The following is a 22433-nucleotide window of genomic DNA, read 5'->3' as shown; positions in this document are numbered from 1 at the left end:
ATATACTACTAGTACAGTAGTACTTATTGCATGATAAATGAATTTGTATATTAGTATTAATACCATACAAATTCATTTATCATGCAATAAATGTTTTTTGTCCTTTGCTTACTCCTTTCTCAAACTGCCATGTATCGCATCCGAGTTCGGTCCAAAGGCGGCGCGTCCGTGCTTGAAATCGATCCATCATGCACGTTTCTTGAATTCCAGCGTACGTGAACAATGCAATGCTATTCAGATGTCATGTATATCGACAGAGAAAGCCCTGGCAGCCGCCTCACTTCCTGGCCCACCGTCGGCATTCGCATGTACGCACCTCCAGTTGTGTCGCTCACGAGTGAACGCAGCATCACGTAGATCGAGGAGGGTTTCCACCCAAGGAGATTGATGCGTCTCCAGACGAGCCAGTACGCTCTGTCTTCCAGTCCTCTGACACCGTCGTGTTGGAGCCCGTTGTAACCTCTACGGCAACAACTACCCGCGTTCCTCGACAGCTCAAAGGCACGAAAAAGTTTGCTGGTGTGGGGGTCAAGCTCGGGGCTGCAGGTTCATCTGGAGACGCTCCCACGACTCCGCAGCCCTCCGTCGACGTTGTCGCCGCCGCCGCAGCTCCCGGTGAACCATCCTCCCGAAGCAATGCGAAAAAAGCCATTATCAAAGTCGTGCCGAATCGAAAACGCTTCCACGGAGCTGGTATCTCGCTCAACCAGGCCGCCCAAGCCCCCTTAATCCATCCACCACCTCCAGCATCTACCACGAAACGTCCGCGCACGACAGCCATCCATTTAGACAGTAAAGCCGACGTCGAGTCCAAGCTAGTGATGGCCGTAAGTGGCGGCTCGGGCAGCCAGTCGACCACAGACAAGTTCTTGCGCAAGGCAACTCGACGCGCCGTGGCCCATCAATACGACATGACCCTCGCAAATGCGCGACTGAAAGCCGCATGGTCCACCAAGTTTACTGTTCAAGTGCTGGCCCATGGCAGGATGAAGGTTCGGTTTCTGGCGGGGGTGCGGGCGTGGCGGGAGGAGGAAGTTGACTGTCTCCAGCCCACGGAGCTCCGCACGGCGCTTAAGTACGTGGCACTCGCAGGGGGCGGCAACAAGGAGATGCTCAAACCATTCAACATGGCCCAAGTCTCACCTCGGTATTCGCATTCGTGTTGACAATGCAATGTCCTAGTATATATATATATATATATATATATGAGTATGTTTATATTTATATATTGAATATTTATATATATATATATATTGAATATTTATATATATATGTGACTATGTATATATATTTTTGAATATTTATATATATGTGACTATGTATATATATTTTTGAATATTTATATCTATTTTTGAATATATATATATATATATATATATTTATTTATGAATATTTATATATGTATATTTGTGAATATTTATATATATGTAGAGTGTTTTGGAGCTTGGCGAGACTATACGACGGTGACGTGGGTCGAGGACTGCAGACGTTGTTACCCGAAGAAGACTGGAGCTTCTTGGACACACGAACTCGGTACGCCCATAGATATCCCAGCAAAGCACAAACTATTGTGTGTTGATATATATATATATGTTTATACCCCTGATACGAAACGGATGGTTGTTGTAGCATGCTGTCTGCCAAAGCGTTGGAAGCTCAGGTATATTATATACTGTACCAAATACTACATATGTTATTTCGTCGAGTGGAATTAACATTTTTTGCACTCGAAATGTAGGCTACGAATGGGGGAAGATGGCGACGACACGAAGAAGGACCTCCGCCACGGACGGAACCAGCGGTGGCGGCAGTGTCCATCGACCTGACTAGCGACTCGCCAGACGAGGACAACACGGATATACTTGACCATCGAAGCATGCGGAATGCTGCCGCGAAGGCCGCCATGGCTCGATTACGGGAGGCCACTACCGCTATGAACCGCCAAGACCTATCACCAACCATATCCATCCAGTCGACTCTTTCTCCCCATACTTCGACCACAGCGTTGCCGATCCTGTTCGAGGCCCCTGCGACAGCGATCAACGACAAATTCGAAGAGGCAGCAGCGTCTGTGACAGTGCTGTGCGACGCCTGCGGCAAAGCCCGCATTGTGCTGGCAGCCGACGCGGCCAACAATGGCCTTTTGGATTCAATAGACGAGCAGTCGACAACGTGGACATGTGCGCAGGTAACGAGAGATCACGACGCCCGCCATCTATATATATAGAGACGTATCACGCATGTATACGTGTGTAGCTACGAGATCAGAGTAGTGGGGGATGTGCCAAGCCCGACGACGAAGTGCTCGGCGTGGTCCAAGGCGACATGGAGGTGGCGCAGAGCTTGGACGCGGTGGGTATGAAGTCGCGGAAGGCGCTGGCCAATGCCGATGCCGACGCGCTGTTTTCTACCTGGCGACGGACGTGTCCACGGCATGTGACCACACTCGACGCGCTCGAGTTGATTGTGCAAGAGGTATTATAGCCATTTTAGCCATAATTTGGAGGTTTAGCGGCGACTGATTCGCCAAATCTATTGATCGATAGCTGTATTGTCCTTGTACCCGAATTTGTTTGACTTTTGTGCTGATTCTTTGCCAAATCTATCGATCGATTCACTCTTTGTACTGCCGTTAGTATCCAACCATCGTCCAGTGTCACACTGATTTCATTCACACACTAATTCAATGTTGAAGTGGTCGAAGAGTGGATCATTTGATTGGCTACTAGATTCGTGTTCTGGGTTTTGATTGGTCGATATTTGATTGTCGATTTGGTGATTCTGCTCATTCGATTGAACACCCCACACTCCAATCTCGAATATATCGAGTTTACAATACTGCATTTTGTATGTACAGAAGTATTCTATGGTGATTGGAATCACATTAATTATTGTCATACACTAATCAGATGTGGATGAATCGAACGCTGGATACTACGTACTAATATGGGGAATGTATGTGTTATCATGAATATAGTAGTATGAATGGTACTAGCGTATCGTGTTTCTCGTAAATATATATGATACATGATAAAAAATTGATGATTGTATTTCCGTGTTCGTGATAGGTTTGTGCTCTTGAACATCGTCGAGAGATGATATGTGATTCTATTATCGTGAGTAGTATATGATGTTACACGTATATCGTGTAGGCTCAACGCTATGAACTGGACGAGTGCATGCAGCAGCATGTCCTGCAAGACGCACCGGATGGGGTGCTGGCCGCGCTGGAAGCTGCCAAGCTGGCGACCCCGCACGATCTCGCGAGGACCCCCGCGGATTTAATCGTCAGGGAGCTGGAGATGTTTCATGTGGCCGAGGCCATGGTGGCCACGTGGCAAGCGCTGGCCAATGACGCGATGGAAATGTCTCGGTGGATGGAAGACTGGCGCAGTGTGTAGCCGCCAGAATTATTTCAATGTAAAGTTCCAAACTTTAGACTCAACTCGGCAATTGTATTGGCTGGCTTTATCGTCGAATAGAATGCGCAATGGAATTCCAGCTGTCGTCGCATCATCCGTCAAAATGGCGACTAATAGAGACCAATGTTACGATGGGAATATGTTTTGAAGCTGACTTTGACTTGAAAAATGATGTCTTGCCCAGTCCATGCATATAATATATATATATACATACATTCATACCTCTGTGTTATTCCAATGCAACCAGTAGCCGTGCACCTAGTAAGAATACTAGCCACGACGACAACGACGACCGTAGGTTATTGGCTCTAGATGGCGGTAGAATTTGGTCGCAGTAGTCGCCGCAGAACCCTGGATCGCACACACATACGCCTCCAATGCTGCAGTATCCTTGGTTGCCACATACTTGGCCGTGGAGTTCACACAAAACTACAAGTCATTTGTCCATCAGTATCGTCGATGCAATACTAGTCGATGCAAAGCATCCTGTCGTACAGAAATCGGTGGACCGAAACACGTCCGACACCTTGTGGTCACCAGACGACCCAGCGATAAACAACACGGCGGGTACTGTGAGCTCGTTGTAGTAGCGCGCCGTGGCGCACGAGCCACACCCGTCCGACGTTTGCGTGCTCAGCTGATAGATGTTGTCCACGAGTTTGGACGTGGTTGTGGCGGCGGGCGGCGGAATCGACGAGTTGCATTGGCCAATCAGAGTGCCACTCAAGACGGACGTCTGGTCGTTCGTGGCGCACTTGGTCCCGCAGACGTTGGCCGACGTCGACAGGTTGCGCTGGGCTAGCAATACTAAGCATGGATATGTTCAAACCAAAAAACATATTTTGGGATAATATACTGATAGTTCAATATATATATATATATATATATGAAACCTTGAATATATATACGTACCAGTGTGCCCCCATTTGCCGACACACACTTGGTTGTCGCCGACTGTGACTTGACACCATTGGACGGTGGACTGCCCCAACCGATCTGAACTCGTGCCAATCCACGTCACTGCCACAACATCCATTGATCTCTTTAGTGTTTGGGGTACTACTAGTAGTTGACGGCAATATATATATATGCATCGCCTTGTACTTGGAGATGTGTGGAGGACATGACTGGTGACAGGATAGTTGGATGTACCTCCATCTCGAGATTGCCACACGTCCGAGTACGTAAACATGGCGTGAACTCCATTGCCGATGCGGCCACCGCCAAAGATCCACAGTCGAGGACCTTGGACGGCATCTCCTTGGGTCATGGCATTGAACGACAGTGCGGCGGTCCACGCGCGGGCTGGCCACGGCGCCGCACTCGTCAGTAATGTCCATGTGTCTGTATGTGACATCGTTATATGAGATATCGTTATATGAGATATCGTCCCCACGCAGCACCACAAAGAAATAATTGGGACGGCAACGTACTGGAAGCATCGAGACTCCACACGTCGTTAAACAAGTTGCTGTTTTGGCCCCATCCGGCCAAGAGGAACACCACGTCTTGGGTGGAGACGTCGCCTAGCGTGGCGTTCTTGAGCTGGTGGTTCACACACGAATGCGCGGCTCGCGCAGGCCAAGCGGGCGATGGCATTTGAACCCAGTGGCCTGGAACATATGAAGAAACCATGTCATCACGACGGCTAGGCATGGATGAGTGCAAGGTGAGACAACCTTGTAGCACCGAATCCGTCGACCACACTTCGTTGTTTAGGGGACTTCCACCAGTGACCCAAAGCCGCCGATTGAACACGAACGCGCAATGCCACCCACGAGGACTCCAGGGCACGGGGGACTTGACCATGGTCCATGTCTCTAACGCTACGCATGAGATGTGGTAGCAAGGGGAGGGGCTAGGTACGGCCGTCGCGGGTGTACCAAATGTCGTTGGCCGGGATGGGACTGAAGCCGCCCATGAGCACCATGATGGGCGCACTGCTTAGGGTTGGTTCTGGGAACACGGTCAAGGAGTGGCCGTAACGACGAGGAAACGGCGCCTCGTCGATGATGGACGTCCACGTGTTTCCGTCCACGGACATCCATACGTCGGACCGCCGCGTCGTGTCAATCAGCTGCCGCGTCGTGTACGAATCGGTCTGTCCACCCACGACCCATATCTGCCCCAGGAACGTCGTACTGGCATGACCTATCCATAGAAGAAAACGTCAATGCCTTGGCACAAACGCATTGCGTTTACCATCACGCGCATGGAAGCCAAGCCCGCTTCCTTGCAAGAAGTCCCATGTGTGCGTGTCAGTCTGGGTCGTCGGACATGGATTCGCATGCAGCACGCTCCATAGCGACGCTAGAACTGACCATCGCCCCATGGTCCTTTGCGCCGGGCAATTTAAGATCGCGTTACGAATTTGAACCGTCGTAGTTCTGTCGACCATATATCCTGGGAAGATCTTATAAATTTCTGATCTATTGTTTTGTTGCTAAATTATTATCTTGGTATTCGTATGCATCGATGGTGAAACTATCACCTTGGACTATATTATTATTTCCGGGTTGCGGAAAAGACACGGCTCGGCCGAAACCATCGACGGTCAAGGACTTGCCACGGCCAGCGCCACTACATGCGCAACAGATAGATGCAATCGACGTCGAATGTGTCCAACGCCGCGACTGCCGCGGCATTGTCGTCGCTAAGTATCCCAAATGCCAAGGCCATCGGGCTCTTCAACAAAATCTCTGGTGGTCGGAAGCCTGGCACATCAGCCGCGTCCAGCCTCGTCACTCCCACGGTACATCGTGCCATCAAGAAATGTCGTACGATTTATATGTGTATGTGGTGGTCGATGGTCATGCAGGTCACACAGGGCGGCGTCATTGCCGTCTCGCGCCTGAACGAGCGCACCGTGCTGGCCGACAACCACTTTCCAGACTTTTTCCAAACCGTCAAGCGTACATACAGAAATCAATCGACAGACAATCGATTTGTTCATATCTATATCCTCATAGACACCAAGCCTCAAAAGAAGAAGTTTGCGGTGGCAGCGTCGTCGGCCACGGCACGTGGTTCCACGGTCAAGTGGACCGGCAACAACGAAATGCAGCAGTCGGTGGGAACTGCTCCGCACACTGGTCGCCATCAGCCAACCAACTCGTCTGCCGCTGGAGGCAGCACACGGAGACAGACTACAATCGTTGACAAGTCCAAAGTCGCCGTGAAACTCGACACGGTACATGTGTGATGATGCAACATAACATCATCATCATCCTGTATCTATTTGGACTTGTGCTAGTGGAAGGACGTCAAGAACTCGTCCGACCAAGCCAAGCTGCTTCATCGAGGAGGGGCAGGCATCGGCCAGTCCTCGTCTATGGCGGCCCCAGAACGCCCATCGACTGCCGGAGGAGGTCCCACGTCCGGTGGCCTCCATTCCTTTCAATCCCAGCAGCAGCAGGTACTGTACACACCCCTTGTCCTGGTGATCTTGAGGGTTTTGTATGTGTATATATGGTATGATTGTAGTGACTGCGCGTCGTCAACGTTTTGTATCGCATATATGGCGTACTGACGTGGCATCCTCGTAGGCGTCAAACAATCACACGACCCACCCATTGGACAAACAACCTATCAAAGGCTACGTTCGGTGCGTTCTTACTACTATTTTGGTGACGTTGTCTCACGTTGCGCATTGTCACAGCGCCATCCACGACCGCGTCAACGTCCACCACGCGCCTTCCGTCGACGTACGACCCTGTTGCTGTTCTACCTACGATCATGCATTCTCCATTGGTTTTCTAGTGTCTTGATCTGCGATACAACCCAGTATACGCAATCCACATGCCATGTGTACATACGTGTATGTTACTAGACTTTGTACACACCCCCACATCGAGGTGCCAAACGACTCCGTCGATAGGAGTCATCAGCCTGTTAGAGTACCTTTTATCTGTTAAGGGATGATCTTTCCACAAAGAATTATCGGATCATTATGACCGAGTTTCGTCCCTGTTTGACAATTTTAAAAATACCTGAAGGCATTTGATTTAATGTTTGTAATATCTAATATAAAATAATTATTAACAAAAATGTAAATATATAGAAAAATGAAAATTTATATATATATATATATATATTAGGACGATGCCAAGGCGTCGGTGATATCTGTTTCCACATCGCAGACGCAACGCAACCGACCTCGAGGCACCACCGACCAATCCGGACTCCGTCCGTCGGCCAATTCCCCGCCGCGGCCGCAAATCTTCGGGGCCGACACTTCCAAGCCAGAACCCGCCATGTCCATTGTGCACACGATCGACAAATCCAACCATCGACGGGCGCCGGTGGTGGACAAAGATGCAGATAACGCAGACGTACGAACAATGTTTCGACAATATGTAGTCGTAGTATTTTATATATATGTTTTGTATATATATATATATATATATATTTATAGAACGATTATTCAACGGGGATGTAGTTTTATATATGTAGATATGTATATGTGTATATAGTTGCTTTCAAAAATTTGAAATGCTCGACATATCCAATGCAATTCATTAGGTTTGCTTTGGGGAAACCCCCGATGTGCCAGGAGTGCCCGTAGTGTACCGCAGCCAGCGCGCGAAAACGGCCAACCCCGAACGCCTCAACTTGGACCGACGGGCGTTGAAGGTAGTACTACTACCTTTGCAAGACTAGTACTACTAGTACTACTACAACTCTTTCGACGTAGGTGGTGCCCCTGCTGGACGGCGAGCACATGCTTCGTCTGCTGAATTTGCAAAACAACACGATCACAGCTATTGGCAACCTCCACGGGCTGCCGAATTTGATCTTCTTGGACTTGTACAACAATAAAATCGAGGTACCTTTCTGATACATACATACACTGGTTGATGAAATATATTTAAACAAATATATATATTTCCCGACTAGAAAATCGATAATTTACACGTCGTGCCCAACTTGCGTGTGCTTATGCTGGGCAAAAACAAACTCCAAACGATTGAAAACCTCGCGTGTTTGCCCAAACTCGACGTCCTGGACTTGCACAGGTACGATAATATATATATATATAAACCATATCATTCAAAGAATGCATTTAAAAAATCGTCTATCACAATGAATATAACATATATAATATATTTCTCAACGAATACATCCATGGCTATCCTTGGCTACGTGTGGCTAATATATATATGTATCTAGCAACGAAATCGACAAAATCGAATGCCTCGACCAACTGAACGAACTGCGCGTGTTAAACCTAGCTGGCAACCGCATCACGGTGCTAGAAAACATCAGCACGCTGACGCTCTTGACCGAGCTGAACCTCCGACGCAACCTCATCGACGCCATTTCCACCACGACGCTGGGCCGACTGCCGACGCTGCAGCGGCTCTTCTTGTCCAACAATAAACTCCCGTCCAAGGAAAGCTTACAGCCGCTGTTCCAGGTACACGGCTATTCCATACGAGTCGTGATGTCTCGTTCTTCGTGCATGTCAAAACAAAAATGCGATGACCAGTCAATGAATATATATATATATATATATATATATATATTGATGCATGATTAGAGTCGGTTGGTGGATTGTATTTCTCGATATATAGTGCTTTCAGCTGAAATTTGGATTCTTGTGCCGATTCACTAAATCCATCAATGATATTTTTGTACTGAATTTTGTAAGTAGAAAAGCCCAGTGTCAACAAACTACGAAAAGTCACACCATAATTCGATGTTGAATGGTTGAAGGGAGAAATTGATTGGCCACTTGATTTGTGTTCTGGGTTTTGATTGGTCGTTAATCGATTGTCTGCCGATTTGGGGCTGCTGATTCGATTGAGCACCCCACTTGAATTCGAATCGAATTGACTTTATAGATATATATATATGTTGCTGTCAAGAAATTGATAACCAAATATATCGGCACCCACGTGCAATAATGATATGCCATGAGTGGTCCTGTGTCAATGCAAGTGCTTTTGTGTACGTTTTTGTTTACAAGCAGAAATAAGATCGACTCATTCTAGCTGGTGGCCCTGACTGAGCTCCGACTGGACGGCAACAAATTCAACGAAGTCGAGAGCCCCGACTACCGGTCGCTCATGATCCAGAACTTTGTGTCGTTGCGCAACTTGGATTTGAAAGCTGTGACGGATGACGAGCGCCGCGACGCGTTCAGTTTGACTCAAAAGGCCACGGAAAAGCGCCGCGAACAACAGCGCGAAGAAAACCAAGTACGTTTCCAAGTGATGTCCTTTCCAACGGGGGTTTCGGGGTTCCGGTGTTTCGGGGTTTCGTCGTTGACGATGATAGACTAGCACCCCTCAAACCGAACAACCCTCTTCACGGCATGTGAACATTGCTGTAGGAAGCACAGCGCGTGCGCGCGATCACGGCGGTGCGAAAGAAATGGGAAGAAAAGTTTGACATGGACGTGATGGCAGCCAACTTGGACGACCCGTGGGGGGCCACCCCCATGTTGGTTGACAAGGCCCAGCACATGTCGATGAAGCGGCTGCTGGCGGCCACTGCGACCATGGCCAACCATGCAAGCCATCCGATCCAGATCGGGTTCTCAGAGGTCGAAGTGTCGGACCAGTCGCGGACGCTGTTTGTATATGGCGACGCGCTGGAAGCGCTGGACAGCGTCAAGATCCACGCGATTGTCACTGCGATCGTGTTCAAGTACATTCCGTTCGACGTGATCGCCAAGGCCGTGAGTACTAGTAGTAGTACTAGCAGCAACAACGTGTACCTCCAGAGCTTCACTGCACTCAAGCACGTGCATTTCGCCTACAACCAACTCACATCCCTCGACCAACTGCATTGGGTCGCCAGGCTCGGCTCCCGTGCCGAAGAGGTAGTATGACTACAACAAGTCACTGGATATAGTGTTTTGATGGAGATATATTCGTTGTACTAAGTCATTCGATGTATGGTTGATCGATGCATTCATGTATTTTCCTGATTGTGGCCGTCAGTGGGATAAATATATATATATAATAAAAACTCCATTTGTTCTGGGTGCGACTCGTTTCAACAGTAGGCTGAAACAACACTCGGACTTTTCCAAGTTATTGATATTGACATATATATTTTTTAATATATTTGTTTTATCGTGGCGTAGGTAACCATCTCACACAACCCCGTGTGCCACTTGCGGCTGTTGCGACCATATGTCAGCCACACGTTGAAAAATGTCCAAGTGCTCAACGGCCAGCCCCTGTCCCTAGAAACCCAGCTCATGGGTGAACGCTTCTTCGACATGGCCCTTCAACCTCCCCATCCATCGCCCTCGTCGGTGCCGCGGAAGGGCCTCCCACAGCAGCCGCTGCCGCCCATGCTGCGTCAGGGCAGCTGCGCCATGGATCGCACTACAAATGCACTCATCAGCAAGTACTTGACAGAGGCCACGCGAGTCGACGAGCAACTCAAGGTACAATGCCGTTTCGAGTCGGAATTTGTATGGATGACGTTAAGAGGATGACAAGGATGTTTGAGTTGCCGTGGAACATGGGGAGGTTGATATACTGTATGTTGTGGATGCGTGTGTAGTACATGAACGACAAGTGGCACTCGATGGTGTACGACGTGATCAAGGAAACGCTGGAAGAGGTCGAAGACATGGACAAGTACATGTCGAAATGCCTCGACCGATTGTGACGATAGAATTATATATAAAAATATTCAACATCTTGACACGACAAAGGATATTATTATTGAAGCAAATAGTATTGTTTTTTTCCACGGTAAAAATATTAATATTCACGGCCGCGACGGGTTGTTTATTCAGTTTCCATGATGGTTTCCTCGCCTTGGTCCTTGTCGCTCTTGTTGCCGTCGTCGTCGCCGTCGCGTTCTTTGCGCGCTTGAATGCGACGCAGGACCTTGGACGAGAGCTTCTTCACGCCTGTCTTGGCTTGCGTCGCTTTCTACACGACGGCATGTCCATGAGGTCACAGATCAGAGGGAGAACATGGATTGATGATTGTCGTCGAACGTACTCGGTTCTCGCGCTTCTTGGCCAGCTTGTCCTTGACGTCCTTGGCTCGGCGAATCTACGCGAAGCACGCATTAGCTCTTGCGTCATGCATACAATGAGGTTATAGGTCTCTCTCGTACCTCCAAGTCATGCTGAGACTTGACAACGGTACGCTTCATTTTGCGGGACATGGTGGTTCTTGATGTGCTGCACACCAATGTTATTGTAGCACATTCGAAGTTCGAAGCATCCCCAGTGATCGAAGTTCACGACGGATATACGTATCCGGATAATCCGACTGCCAATCATCACGTTCTTGACAAACATGTTAGTGCGCCGCCTTTGCCTGGCCAAGGATGGCCTGCTCAAGCAGCTACACCGAGCCATTGGCATCCCTGCCTCCCATCAGCATGGACACTTCTTCTCCACGGAAGCGAGCAACGGCAAGCCAGAAGCGAAGGAGCTCATCTACGAAGCTCCGTTGGCTCGACCCGTTCGAATGATGAAGGCAGTGTCCGTCACGTCGTGCACGTTGACCTCCATCGGGATGCCTGTCACGTGCATCTATGGCTCCGTGTTGTCGTCAGTGGTGGCCCAGGTACGATGTGAACAACTAGTCGTCATGTTTCCACTTGTCGCTGACCTTATGGTGTTGCCGCTTCGGATTGTAGTGGGCGATGTGCAGCACCATCATGGTAAGTCCGTCCCGTCCAACGCAGTGCTCTCCAAGTATAGCTCACGATCTGATTAGTTTTTCGGCATGGGGACCACCGCGCTCTTTCACGTCCTCTTCAAGCCGTATGTCCTTCGCTTGTGGATCGACCGAGACTCGGAGCTCGTGACCGTTGAAACCCTCAACTTGCTCGCGGCCAAGACTACCTCCGCCTTCCAACTGACCGACGCGACGTTCCCAGACAAGTCCATGCACCCCATGATCAACTTCAAGGCCAAAGACAAGCACTACTTTGTCCATCCCGAAGCGTTCGACGAAGCGGATCGCGCAGTTGTTGAAAAGCTCCTCGGTCGCCCCCTCGAAGAACTTTTGCCCAAGCCCGACGAAGACAAGGACGAATAAATAATCCTAACCACAAATACTACTTGGGAATAAATACCATTGGATATCCACAGTCGACAACGAGATACTACATGTTCATGGCACTGCATGCATTTGTACGAGTAGTGAACATAGCTATATACTAATGCTAGTGCATCAAAAGTTGACGACGACACGTTCCCGTTGCATTGCAACGCCCCCAATCAACGTATATCAAGGCGGGCAAGTAAATTTGATGCAAGTATATCTTCATATTTAAGCTGTAGACCATTCACAGTGCGTCCAATGCTGTCTTTCCACCTCGACATGTGCTCCATAGTGAGTTGTAGCTACAAGCATTACTAATTACAGGATCAGCATCACATACGAGGTTACTTTCTAAAGTGACGACGGCACATTGTTCTATGGCCTCACTACATCTTCGACGTAATCGTACGCGTCCAACGCGGCCCGACTGGCCACGAGTTTGTCTGTTCCCGAAGGTTTAAACGCCTAAGACAACGGAAAGATCATCAACCAATAGGAACCCCATTCATGTGGTTTGCCCTTGTATCTACAGCCAAACTAACAAAACTCATCACGCACCGGTGCATCGTTATCGGACTCGTGCGCTGTGGTTTCGTCGTCTTCCTCGACGTCACTGCTCCCACCGTGTCATACAACCTTAGTATATGTATATATGGTATTCAATGTTACCTGGCGATCGCATCTTCTTCAAAATCTTCTTCAAAGTCGCTTCCATAGTGTCCGTCGTCGTCGCTCTTGGCCTCGAGCTCGTGCTGCAGCGACGCCTTGAGTTTGCTCAGTGTGCCCGTGTCGTCTTCCGCTTCCATGGCTTTCAAACTCGCATCGAGCGCTCGAAGTCGTTCGGCCTGTTAGGTTCACAACCACACAAACCACCATGTCAATCAACTGCTAGCAATCGTGTTTTGATCACTGGTACATATTCCCTTACGTCGTCGTCCTCGTCGTCGTCGTCGCCGTCGTGGGTCGTCGGTGCGACATCGTCGTTGGCGAGTGTAGGTATGGTTAGTGTTGACGCGGATTGAAGTGGTGGAAACGTTCCCAAAAGCGAAGTCGGGGCAGTTGGAGGTACGTCGTTCGCTTTGGATGCTTCCGAGTCAAGTTTTAGATCCCCCACGGCCACCTAAAGTCGTCCAACATGATTATGACCACCCGTTTTCATGTTGACATTGCCCCTGGCGACTTGAGGCTGGAGGTTAAAGTACCTGTGGGGGCGGAGGTTTTGCCGGAGATTCGATGGAGTTTTCATAAACAGACGACGCGATGGACTCCTCGTCTTCACCCTCGTCGTCGTCGAGAGCAATCGAAGTCGTTTCTCGATCTTGATTCACTGCTTTCGCCATAGACGAGACAGCTGGGGGAACTTCTTTGGTCGGGGGTGGTTCGTGCGATGCAAATGCAAGGATGTTGGGGCTTTTTGATGCGAATGGTTGTTGTTTCGAGTCCAATGTGGTGGTTGTGGGCGTCTTGACAGGCAACGGGTCGTCTTGAGACTCTCTTGCGTAGTTGGAGGTGTTGGGCGATACATTGGAGATTGTCGACGGGTTTTGGCATGATGGGAGGTCGTGTTCTCCATGTCCACGGACTTGATTGTTTATCAGGTCGATCAAGAGTGTTACTGAGGACGACGGTTGTTGTGTTGACAAGTTGAGCGACGCAGCCACGTCACGGCGAGTGCGCGACAAGTCGGCCTTGAATCAATGGAAGATTGTGAACTGTTATCGTGGGCGTCGGTCATAGTTCCCATACCTCTGTGAGCGATGCCTCCGCTGTGAGAACCGACAGAGTTTGCTGTAAATTGAATTGCCGAAGGAACTCTACTACCACTTGTAAAGCCAATGAGGCATCTTTCGTCGCAACCAAGTCTCGCTTGGATTTAGTTGGTTCGTGGGTAACGTTGTGGATGGCGTTATACACCGCAGCGCGCAGTTGAGCCTACGTTTCTATGTGATCAACCACGTGATGTCCAAGGAGGATAGATGATTGGACCTTGATTTGACCCAAGATCCCCTGACTTTCCAACGTCTGTGTCACCAACAGCTTGACCTCGTCGTCGGCTGCTTTGGTTGCTGCCGACATCGTGGAGGCTTTATCGAAAAAACCCTTCAGGATCTCGATTGGACCAATCACTGGCCACGTCGATGCAAAGATCGGATGGGAAACCGATGGGTATATCCGGATACGCACGAGTTTTAAAAAACCAAATATTTTAAACTTGCAAACTGTAGGAAAACTCCAAGTAAGTACTTATTGGACGTTTTATAAACAATGTTTCCGGTTATTTACCGAGCGGCAGAAAGATTTTCATTTGTGCCGCGTCAACAGTAATGTCAAGTGAAGCGCTGGACGACGACAAGGTCGATGGCGAGGAGAAGGGAAACACAACGCAGATGAACGCACAAGTCCCGAGCGGTGGCAGGAACAATGTCGTGGTGAAGGTTGGCATGGTCGGAGATGCGCAAGTGGGCAAGACCAGCCTCATGGTCAAATATGTAGAGGGCAAGTTCGACGAGGATTACATCCACACGTTGGGCGTGAACTTCATGGAGAAGACAATCACATTGCGGAATACCGAGATCACGTTCAGCATTTGGGACTTGGGTGGTCACCGCGAGTTCATCAGCATGTTGCCACTGGTGTGCAACGACGCCGTGGCCGTTCTGTTCATGTTTGACTTGTCTCGAAAAGCTACGCTGACTAGCGTCAAGGAATGGTATCGACAAGTGCGCGCCATCAACAAGGTATGAAGGCGAACACATGTACTCGTCTGACATGCCCTATGCTAATGGAGTGTGTCTTGGTGGTGAGCAGAACGCATTCCCATTTTTGGTGGGCACCAAGTACGACCACATTGCCACGTGCTCCCCCGACGAGCAAGACGATGTGACCAAGCAGGTTGGTACTTCAAAGATAGCTTGTCAAGGCATATGGGTCGTCTAAACGTGCGCTTTCGCCAGGCGCGCAAGTTTGCCAAGGCTATGAAGGCGCCGCTGATCTTCACGTCGGCGTCGCATGCTGTGAATGTCCAAAAGGTGTTCAAGATCGTCCTCAGCAAAGTGTTTGACCTGAAATGCACGATCCCACTGATTCAAAACGTTGGCGACCCCATTCTTGAGTACTAGCAATACTGTACTAGCAGCATAAATACTTCATAAACCACATTTTCCTTCACATTACACTAAAGTACTGTACTAACTGTAAAATAGAGCAGTCGTAACTTTGTCGTCATACTTCAGGGTAAATACTGATGTAGAATGGGTTCTAATGCATTTTTATCAGGCTAGCCAATCACAGGACGTTATTTACACTCTATATAACCAATCAAACCACTTCCGTCGATTGTTGTCCCAACTGTGTTTATCCGAATTGACACCGTTTATCCGAATTGCATTGAAATCCTCCCTCACTTTCATTCGAGCAGAAGTACGATGGACCAACGCATGATCGTTGAAGAGGAGCTGGAGAAGCTCGACGTCCTGGGACGAAGGGTCCAAGAATCCACAGCTATGGCCCGCCAAGATGCCGACAAATATTTCCTGCATATGGCCACTGTACACACCACGATGAAGGAGTCCGCTCGGTACAGTCTGCATGGGTTTGTCGAGTGGGTGGCCGACACCTTTCGGACCAAGAACGTCGAGGGCCTGCGTTTCCTCGTCCGCGCGTACATTGCTCGAGACTTGGAATTGCCAGTTGAGAAGTTCTTGGAAGCCGCGGAAAACGTGACGATCTTCTCCCTTGCCCGCACGAAACCCGTTGCTCCACCGCCACCCGAACCGGAGCCAGCCGTTCCTAATCCCGTGACCCCCCAGTCGTCGAACGATGAGCCATCCCCAGTGGTGCCCATTGAGATAGCTCCATCACCTTTGCCACCCACGACGCTGGCTTCCCTACCGACAACACCGTCCACCCCCCCACCGCCCGCATTGCAGCCGGCCGTGGTGCAAGTTCCACCAACGTCGCCGCCGGCTCTGCATATTCAAATTGAAGAAACGACCTCGTTACGTCAAGTCGACAAAGTGCCGCCTCCGTCTCCACATCCCGACGCCGAGTTGCTGCCCTCGAGAACAAAGACCAAGCAACATCGGCGATCCGAGCCACCGCGAACTCCTCGTCCCGCCAAGAAGGCCAAAGTCACAAGCCGACAGTCCAAACGAGTGACTTCAGCGAAGCGTAAACAGTCAGCAGTCGTCGAGGTGATCTCCATCGATGACGATGATGACGACGACGGTGACGAAGATGGTGACGAGGATTACGAGGAGCCGCCTAAACGCAAAAGCGACAAGCCAGCCCTCCCAGCCTCGTCACCGACCACTGCTACTGCGACTGCATCTGCGGCTACGACTGCGGAGGCTACCGTAGCGTCCCCCGTCGCAGACATCGACAGCAACGACCGGTCTGACGGCAAGCCGAGCCAACCGACCAGCACCACAAGCGACTTGCCATCCAAGCGAAGCAAGAAGCCACGTCAGAACACTAGTGGAGCGACCGCTTCGTCGTCGGTTGCGGGGAGGCTGCATCTGCTGACCCCTCGAAAGCATTCCAATTCAGCTCAGCGGCAGCAGCAACACAAAACGCCGGCGACATCTGAACCTTCCGTCGCCTCCGAACAAAAAACCGAGCTCACGGACACTCGTGTCCTCCCACCTGCAACCGAACCAGCAAAAGCCAGGCCGTTGTTGAACCAGCTTTTGCACGACTCGATGGGTGTTGACGACGCAAAGATGGACGAGGCGTCGTTGGCTAGCGTCGATGACTTGCAGGAGCTGACGTCGATGGTGGTCGCGTCCAAGCCGTGGACCAAGTGGGGCCAGCGGCTGCGCTCGTTTCTGCCTAACGACACGCCGGAGCGGCAGGCTTGGAACAGCTCGCTCGCCGACTATTTCGACAACCATGCATTTACGTTGTGGCACCGGTACTTTCACATGGACGTACCGAACGACTTGAAGGCGCAGCAGGACGACGCCACGAGCCATGCGCAGGCCGCCCTCTATGAGCTGGCCCATCGCTTACATGCTATGGAAGGCGACGACGTGTTCAAATTTCTCAAGCGCGCGCCGCATCCAGCGTGGCCGTCGTGGCTGCCCCAGCCCATTCAACTGCGTGATCTCAACGACGACGATGCCGTCAAGTACCTCAAGACCCAATCGGGCCGACGGTGGCCTGAACTGCCCTTGAAGATCGCGTTGAATGGCCAGCCGTTCAAACCTTTGTTCGATCCCCTCGGCATCTTGACGACCACCCCCGACGTTGCCTTCTTCAAGACGCACAACATTTCTCCCACGTGGGCTCACGACTTGCTCCGCCGACTCGAAGCCGATAGCGTGTACGACGTCTCCAAGTGCGCGTATGTGGGCGTGACCATGTTTGGCGAATCCCCGCCGCAGCATTTGCCCAACCAAGTGGCGTCGGCATACGTGTGGGATTGGAAGCTTGAAACGGTTGTCCATCGCGTCCACGAGTTGTAACGCTATTGGCAGAAATCTATATGGACGTCTTTTATGTACGATAATGTAGTAGTAAGTAGTACTTGGGTCTTGTCTGATGTGAGTACTGCTGGCTGTTGGTCGTAGTAGTGGTCTTTTTCGGGTGGTTAGGTTCCAAACTGCCTTTGTAGGAATTGATTGGCTAATTCGCGTGCACCTTTAAATGGATCGAGCCCCGAAAATAATGTTATGTTGTTTTTCTACTTTTGAGTTAGAAATCCCAACCTCCAATTCTATGTCAAATCCAGTGTCCGAAAACTCTCAATTTTGGTACAGTACATGTACATGTACGTACGCCACATAACCTCCAATTCTATGTTAAATCCAGTGTCCGAAAACTCTATTGTGGTACAGTCCGCGCCACATAAATAGACCCAAACAGTTTTTCAGGCGCAACTCTTGACCTATCACAGAGTCGTAAAACTAAATGAAACAAACGATAGCTTATGATTGGCGGGATATTTTGACATACGATTTGCCGCTGTGGGTCGTTCAAAATCACCTCAAACCTGATTTGCCTTCCTGGACACCACGCCAGTTGAATAGACCCAACCGTGTTCAAGTGCCCTTCAGGTAAAGATACACACATCCAAGATATCTAGGGCCTAGTACATACCGGTAACCTACACAACTACCTACTAGAAACACAAAACACTCGTTAACATTAAACACAAAACACTCGTTAACCTTAAACATTAGTAAGGATGGGCTGTGGACCGCTTCTGACCGAGGTTGAAGTGGGCATGGTTTTGGCGCTCCGAGACCATGGTTTCACACACCGTGCCATTGCAGAGCACGTCGAAACGTCCACCAAGGCCATACGGACGGTAATCAACCAGCGTGAGGCCTATGGAAGCAACTTCAAGGGCCAAAAACCGGCGAAACTGATTGGGCGGGAACTTCGGCTCCTCATTCGAGAGGCATCCCAGACCGGGTTGTCGGCAAGAAGCGGGTTGTCGGCAAGAAGCCTCGCGACTAATCATCTGGCGTGGGCCAAATTTTGATGTTGTCCATAAATTATGAATTACAGCTCGTAGAATGTTAAATCGTACATCAATCGCTTTGCCTATTGATAGCTAGGAAGATGTGCCTTGGCCTGAAGTGTAGAATAGTTTGTGTCAAACGTGAACGACCAAAAATGGGATGGATCTATCCATGTGACGCTACGCCGTTGGAATAGGTGCCTCAGCCCGAGCTGCAGTACTTCGACTTATCCGCCCCCGACAACGGCACGCTGTTCATCCTTCTGTCCATGTTTATCGCGTTTGGGTACGTCTTGGCTGCGAGTGCGTCGGACGCGATGTTGGTCGAGTACGCCCAGCGAGAACCTGTTGCCATCCGCGGCCGCATCGAGAATCCATACCGCCATCTACGTCGTGCGCTCGCTCGCTGGCATCCTCGCGTAATGGTGAGTTCTCGCTGGGTTGTAACAGACCAGCATCGCATCCGACGCGCAGTCGGCGATGACGTACCCGAACGAAGCAAACATGGATAACACGACGAACACCGTGCTTTGGTTGGGGGCGTCCAGGTTGAAGTGCTGGAGGCCGGGCGTCGGGACCATTTCCAGCGGCGTGCCACAATACGTGGTCTTTTCGCGGTAACAGCTCGCCAACGACGAAATGTCATGATAATCAGACAGATATCGTGATGGTCCATTCGATCAACATCCACGGCTTGTGCTGGCAGTCGAAGATGGGGTTTGCTTTTTGGGGACGCAGCAAAAACTACCAACCCCAACGACGCCAACTTGCACGCGTAACGTTACACGGAAATGTACACTTACGTGACGTCATCCCCGCACGTCGGTGGTGTCTGTCGCTCTTGAGGTCGTTCTGGGACACCTTGAAGAACCAGGAGACGTACTTGTAGTCAATACCGTCAAACGTGCTCGCGAAGTTGGTGATCGTCGAGATCAGGCCGTACATGGCACCACCACTTCCACCGCCACAACGGGACGTTGTCGGCCAGCGCCAAGCCTTCATACTGTAGTACCACTGGTTGCGAACGACGTCCCTGCGTTGCCTTCAAGCAATACTTGACTTGGAAAGATGACAAGCCCGTCGACGAGGATCACGTCGGTGGTGTCCACAGCGATTATTCACCGTTCATTTCATTCAATACTGCTCCGATCATACCACCATGAACCAGAATTCCAGAGTAACGTTAACGACTCGCTGTGTAGCATCTAGGGCGACTAGTTGCCCAAGATTCTAGCCATCAAGTTGTTGATGGGTTCGACCCCCGCCCAGTACATGGCCACGTGATTGCTAAGTTACGTTAACGCAAACCTTAGATGTCGATCGCCTCATTTATGGATCAATATTGGAATCGCCAGGACAACACGAAATATGCAATGTTCATTATACGCTACTTCAAAATGCAAGACATCTTTTTCTACTTGACGGGGCACTTGCCCGTGTTGGGGTCCAACACTCCGTTGCCCCCTGCAACGCGATAGCACTTGGTGGAGGGATAGATGGACATGATGTTGCTGGACACGGCGAACGACAGGCAGAACAAAAACAAAGTCACGAGAATGTACCCCGCCACTTTGCTCTTGCCACCGCGCTCCTTCAGGGCCTTCGCTTCTGCCTTTTGGGGAGGCATCAAAAACAACCAAAACAACGACGCGGTCTTGAACCCGTACGAAATAAAGTACACGTACGTGACGTCCCACCGCACCTCGAGCGTGTCGGTCTTGACGTCATTCTGACTTACTTTGAAGTACGAGTTGACGTACTTGTAAAAGATACTAGCAAAGGGCCCCGAGAGGTTGCTCACCGTGGTGATCAAGCCGTACGTGGCGCCTTCGTTGCCCTTGTCGGCGATTTCCACGGCCACGTACGTGGACACGATAAAGCGGAGGCCATAGGGAAATTGCTCGGCCAACCCCACTCCATTAAAGAACCACTGGTTGCGCACGACGTCCCAGATCGTCAAGAACACGGTAAAGCCGTCAACGACGACCGTCCCGAGGGTACCAGCGGCGATGGTCCAGCGCCAATTCCAGTTAAGCCCCCATTTGCCCACAATCGCCAAAACAGAAGCAAACATCATATTGCCAAAGATGTTCGAGAGCGCATCGTTGAGAGGTTCGACCCCCGCCCAGTACGTCTGAATGGGCAACGTCGCAGTGGTGCGCACGCTGAAGAACACGTTGCTGAGGAATCGGAACAAACAAACTTGCCACAACACGCGACTCTGCAGAGATTCCCAAAATTTGCCCCACCACAGAGGGAAGGACACAGCCTCGGACTTCTTCTCCACAAGTACAAATATCGTCGAGAGCACCGCTATAGCACACGGCGCCAAGGAAATGGCGTACGGAGCATTCGGCGACAACGCAAACGAAAACGACCCGCCGTAGTTGGAGCCGTTCAACCCGAACGCACTCACACAGTGAGAGAGGATGCCAGTGATCTCGCGCACGGTGTAGATAGCGGTCTGGATGCGGCCGCGGATGGCAGCGGGTTCTCGCTGGGCGTACTCGACCACCATCGCGTCCGACGCACTCGCAGCCAAGACGTACCCAAACGCGATAAACATGGACAGAAGGATGAACAGCGTGCCGTTGTCGGGGGCGGATAAGTTGAAGTACTCCAGCTCGGACTCTGGCACCTTTTCCAAAGGCGTAGCGCAAAACTTGGTCTTTTCGCGGTTGCAAAACGGCTCGCCGAACGGCGAAAACGCCATCACACTCAGACAGCTCATCGTGATGGTCCACCCGACCAAAATCCACGACTTGCGACGATAGCCATAGATGGGGACGCAATCCGACAACATGCCAAAGAAGACCTTGAACGACCACCCGATGTACATCAACACCCTGTACGACGACGTTTGGTAACCCTCCAAGTTGAGGTAGATGTTGAAGATGGGATACTGGACCGCCGGGATTATGTTGAAGATGATCCCAATGGCGCCGTACTGTATGAACAGGGCATACGCTTCGCGGGAGAACAAGCTCAGCGCACCCCCTTCAGCCAGCGCCCCCTCTTCCAGGTCCTTGGGTGATTTCGCTTCGACGTACCCATTATCGTCTTTGGCCGTGTTCGAGTGGATGTACGACACGCGTTCCTCCAAGTCCACCGGATCCTTGTTGCCGTGGCTTGCCATGTCAGCCGTGAAATTGAAAATGAATTGATTGTTGTGCCTCCAGGGTTCGATTCCTTGAACGTCACAGGGTACACGTGGTAGCAGTCGTGTAGCGAATAATCACAAACAAGGGTAGCAAATCATAAGGCTAACGTTATCGGAAGTATGTCGCGGATATTCTCCAGAAATATCTGTCTCACAAGCTTGGAATTGCAAGAGGCCAGGACCGATCAAGGTGGTCCATCGCCAGAGAACTGCATTGAGACTGGCGCACAGTAGTACTGCCAATAATAAAATAAATTCGAAAGGACAGAAATGCAATGAAAATGAATCAATATTGTCCAATCACAGTGTCCCTCATCCACAAGCCCTGATTGGCTAGTTCAAATACAAAATTTAAA

At 50.3% G+C, this 22433-nt stretch overlaps 10 protein-coding genes across 16 annotated transcripts; 6 read left to right on the top strand and 4 right to left on the bottom strand.

Moving 5' to 3' along the window:
* Positions 1 to 129: 129 nt before the first annotated feature.
* On the top strand, positions 130 to 3449 carry H257_11510 (hypothetical protein; the record flags this gene model as incomplete). The annotated part of the gene is made up of 8 exons (XM_009838480.1): positions 130 to 211; positions 258 to 308; positions 358 to 1147; positions 1432 to 1533; positions 1630 to 1660; positions 1739 to 2188; positions 2257 to 2475; positions 3153 to 3449. The coding sequence occupies 8 exons, from the start codon at positions 130 to 132 to the stop codon at positions 3399 to 3401; spliced, it is 1974 nt and encodes a 657-aa protein (XP_009836782.1). The 3' UTR covers positions 3402 to 3449.
* On the bottom strand, positions 3050 to 5790 carry H257_11509 (hypothetical protein). Of its 6 annotated transcripts, none has more exons than XM_009838474.1 (9): positions 5625 to 5790; positions 5289 to 5573; positions 5102 to 5242; positions 4856 to 5035; positions 4575 to 4766; positions 4335 to 4442; positions 3918 to 4229; positions 3645 to 3851; positions 3050 to 3532 (listed from the first exon to the last, which is right to left on the bottom strand). In XM_009838474.1, exons 1-8 carry the CDS (start codon positions 5752 to 5754, stop codon positions 3652 to 3654), a joined length of 1548 nt encoding a protein of 515 aa, XP_009836776.1. In that variant the 5' UTR covers positions 5755 to 5790; the 3' UTR covers positions 3050 to 3532; positions 3645 to 3651. The 6 variants fall into 6 exon arrangements, with proteins under 6 accessions (XP_009836776.1, XP_009836778.1, XP_009836781.1 ...); XM_009838476.1 differs by having other exon boundaries at positions 5306 to 5573; XM_009838479.1 differs by having other exon boundaries at positions 5102 to 5573.
* Positions 5791 to 5940: 150 nt separating this feature from the next.
* On the top strand, positions 5941 to 11097 carry H257_11508 (hypothetical protein). Its single transcript, XM_009838473.1, has 15 exons — positions 5941 to 6174; positions 6241 to 6334; positions 6392 to 6612; positions 6676 to 6837; positions 6968 to 7026; positions 7081 to 7126; positions 7520 to 7753; positions 7944 to 8054; positions 8116 to 8247; positions 8319 to 8437; positions 8592 to 8838; positions 9416 to 9622; positions 9757 to 10248; positions 10516 to 10824; positions 10944 to 11097. The coding sequence occupies exons 1-15, from the start codon at positions 6022 to 6024 to the stop codon at positions 11049 to 11051; spliced, it is 2694 nt and encodes an 897-aa protein (XP_009836775.1). The 5' UTR covers positions 5941 to 6021; the 3' UTR covers positions 11052 to 11097.
* H257_11507 (hypothetical protein) lies at positions 11082 to 11583 on the bottom strand. The gene is made up of 3 exons (XM_009838472.1): positions 11511 to 11583; positions 11393 to 11446; positions 11082 to 11320 (listed from the first exon to the last, which is right to left on the bottom strand). Exons 1-3 carry the CDS (start codon positions 11559 to 11561, stop codon positions 11174 to 11176), a joined length of 252 nt encoding a protein of 83 aa, XP_009836774.1. The 5' UTR covers positions 11562 to 11583; the 3' UTR covers positions 11082 to 11173.
* Positions 11584 to 11679: 96 nt separating this feature from the next.
* H257_11506 (hypothetical protein) lies at positions 11680 to 12495 on the top strand. Its single transcript, XM_009838471.1, has 3 exons — positions 11680 to 11968; positions 12042 to 12065; positions 12122 to 12495. Exons 1-3 carry the CDS (start codon positions 11696 to 11698, stop codon positions 12443 to 12445), a joined length of 621 nt encoding a protein of 206 aa, XP_009836773.1. The 5' UTR covers positions 11680 to 11695; the 3' UTR covers positions 12446 to 12495.
* A 164-nt stretch (positions 12496 to 12659) lies between these two features.
* H257_11505 lies at positions 12660 to 14552 on the bottom strand. 2 transcript variants are annotated; one of them, XM_009838469.1, is made up of 8 exons: positions 14438 to 14552; positions 14198 to 14383; positions 13654 to 14139; positions 13380 to 13571; positions 13121 to 13296; positions 13010 to 13064; positions 12800 to 12916; positions 12660 to 12753 (listed from the first exon to the last, which is right to left on the bottom strand). In XM_009838469.1, the coding sequence occupies exons 1-7, from the start codon at positions 14525 to 14527 to the stop codon at positions 12827 to 12829; spliced, it is 1275 nt and encodes a 424-aa protein (XP_009836771.1). In that variant the 5' UTR covers positions 14528 to 14552; the 3' UTR covers positions 12660 to 12753; positions 12800 to 12826. The 2 variants fall into 2 exon arrangements, with proteins under 2 accessions (XP_009836771.1, XP_009836772.1); XM_009838470.1 differs by having other exon boundaries at positions 12660 to 12916.
* Positions 14553 to 14758: 206 nt separating this feature from the next.
* Positions 14759 to 15621, top strand: H257_11504 (septum-promoting GTP-binding protein 1). Its single transcript, XM_009838468.1, has 3 exons — positions 14759 to 15189; positions 15260 to 15343; positions 15406 to 15621. The coding sequence occupies exons 1-3, from the start codon at positions 14776 to 14778 to the stop codon at positions 15568 to 15570; spliced, it is 663 nt and encodes a 220-aa protein (XP_009836770.1). The 5' UTR covers positions 14759 to 14775; the 3' UTR covers positions 15571 to 15621.
* A 244-nt stretch (positions 15622 to 15865) lies between these two features.
* H257_11503 (hypothetical protein) lies at positions 15866 to 17983 on the top strand. The gene has a single exon (XM_009838467.1). It carries the CDS (start codon positions 15877 to 15879, stop codon positions 17914 to 17916), a length of 2040 nt encoding a protein of 679 aa, XP_009836769.1. The 5' UTR covers positions 15866 to 15876; the 3' UTR covers positions 17917 to 17983.
* Positions 17984 to 18638: 655 nt separating this feature from the next.
* On the top strand, positions 18639 to 18938 carry H257_11502 (hypothetical protein; the record flags this gene model as incomplete). Its single annotated transcript, XM_009838466.1, has 1 exon — positions 18639 to 18938. One exon carries the CDS (start codon positions 18639 to 18641, stop codon positions 18936 to 18938), a length of 300 nt encoding a protein of 99 aa, XP_009836768.1.
* A 1393-nt stretch (positions 18939 to 20331) lies between these two features.
* H257_11501 (hypothetical protein) lies at positions 20332 to 22053 on the bottom strand (the record flags this gene model as incomplete). Its single annotated transcript, XM_009838465.1, has 1 exon — positions 20332 to 22053. The coding sequence occupies one exon, from the start codon at positions 22051 to 22053 to the stop codon at positions 20332 to 20334; it is 1722 nt and encodes a 573-aa protein (XP_009836767.1).
* Between the last annotated feature and the right edge of the window lie 380 nt (positions 22054 to 22433).

The sequence above is a fragment of the Aphanomyces astaci genome (assembly GCF_000520075.1).
Source record: "Aphanomyces astaci strain APO3 unplaced genomic scaffold supercont1.34, whole genome shotgun sequence".
NCBI lineage: Eukaryota > Oomycota > Saprolegniomycetes > Saprolegniales > Verrucalvaceae > Aphanomyces > Aphanomyces astaci.
Note: the sequence above shows the minus strand (reverse complement) of the source record. Positions and strands in the feature narration are given on the sequence as shown.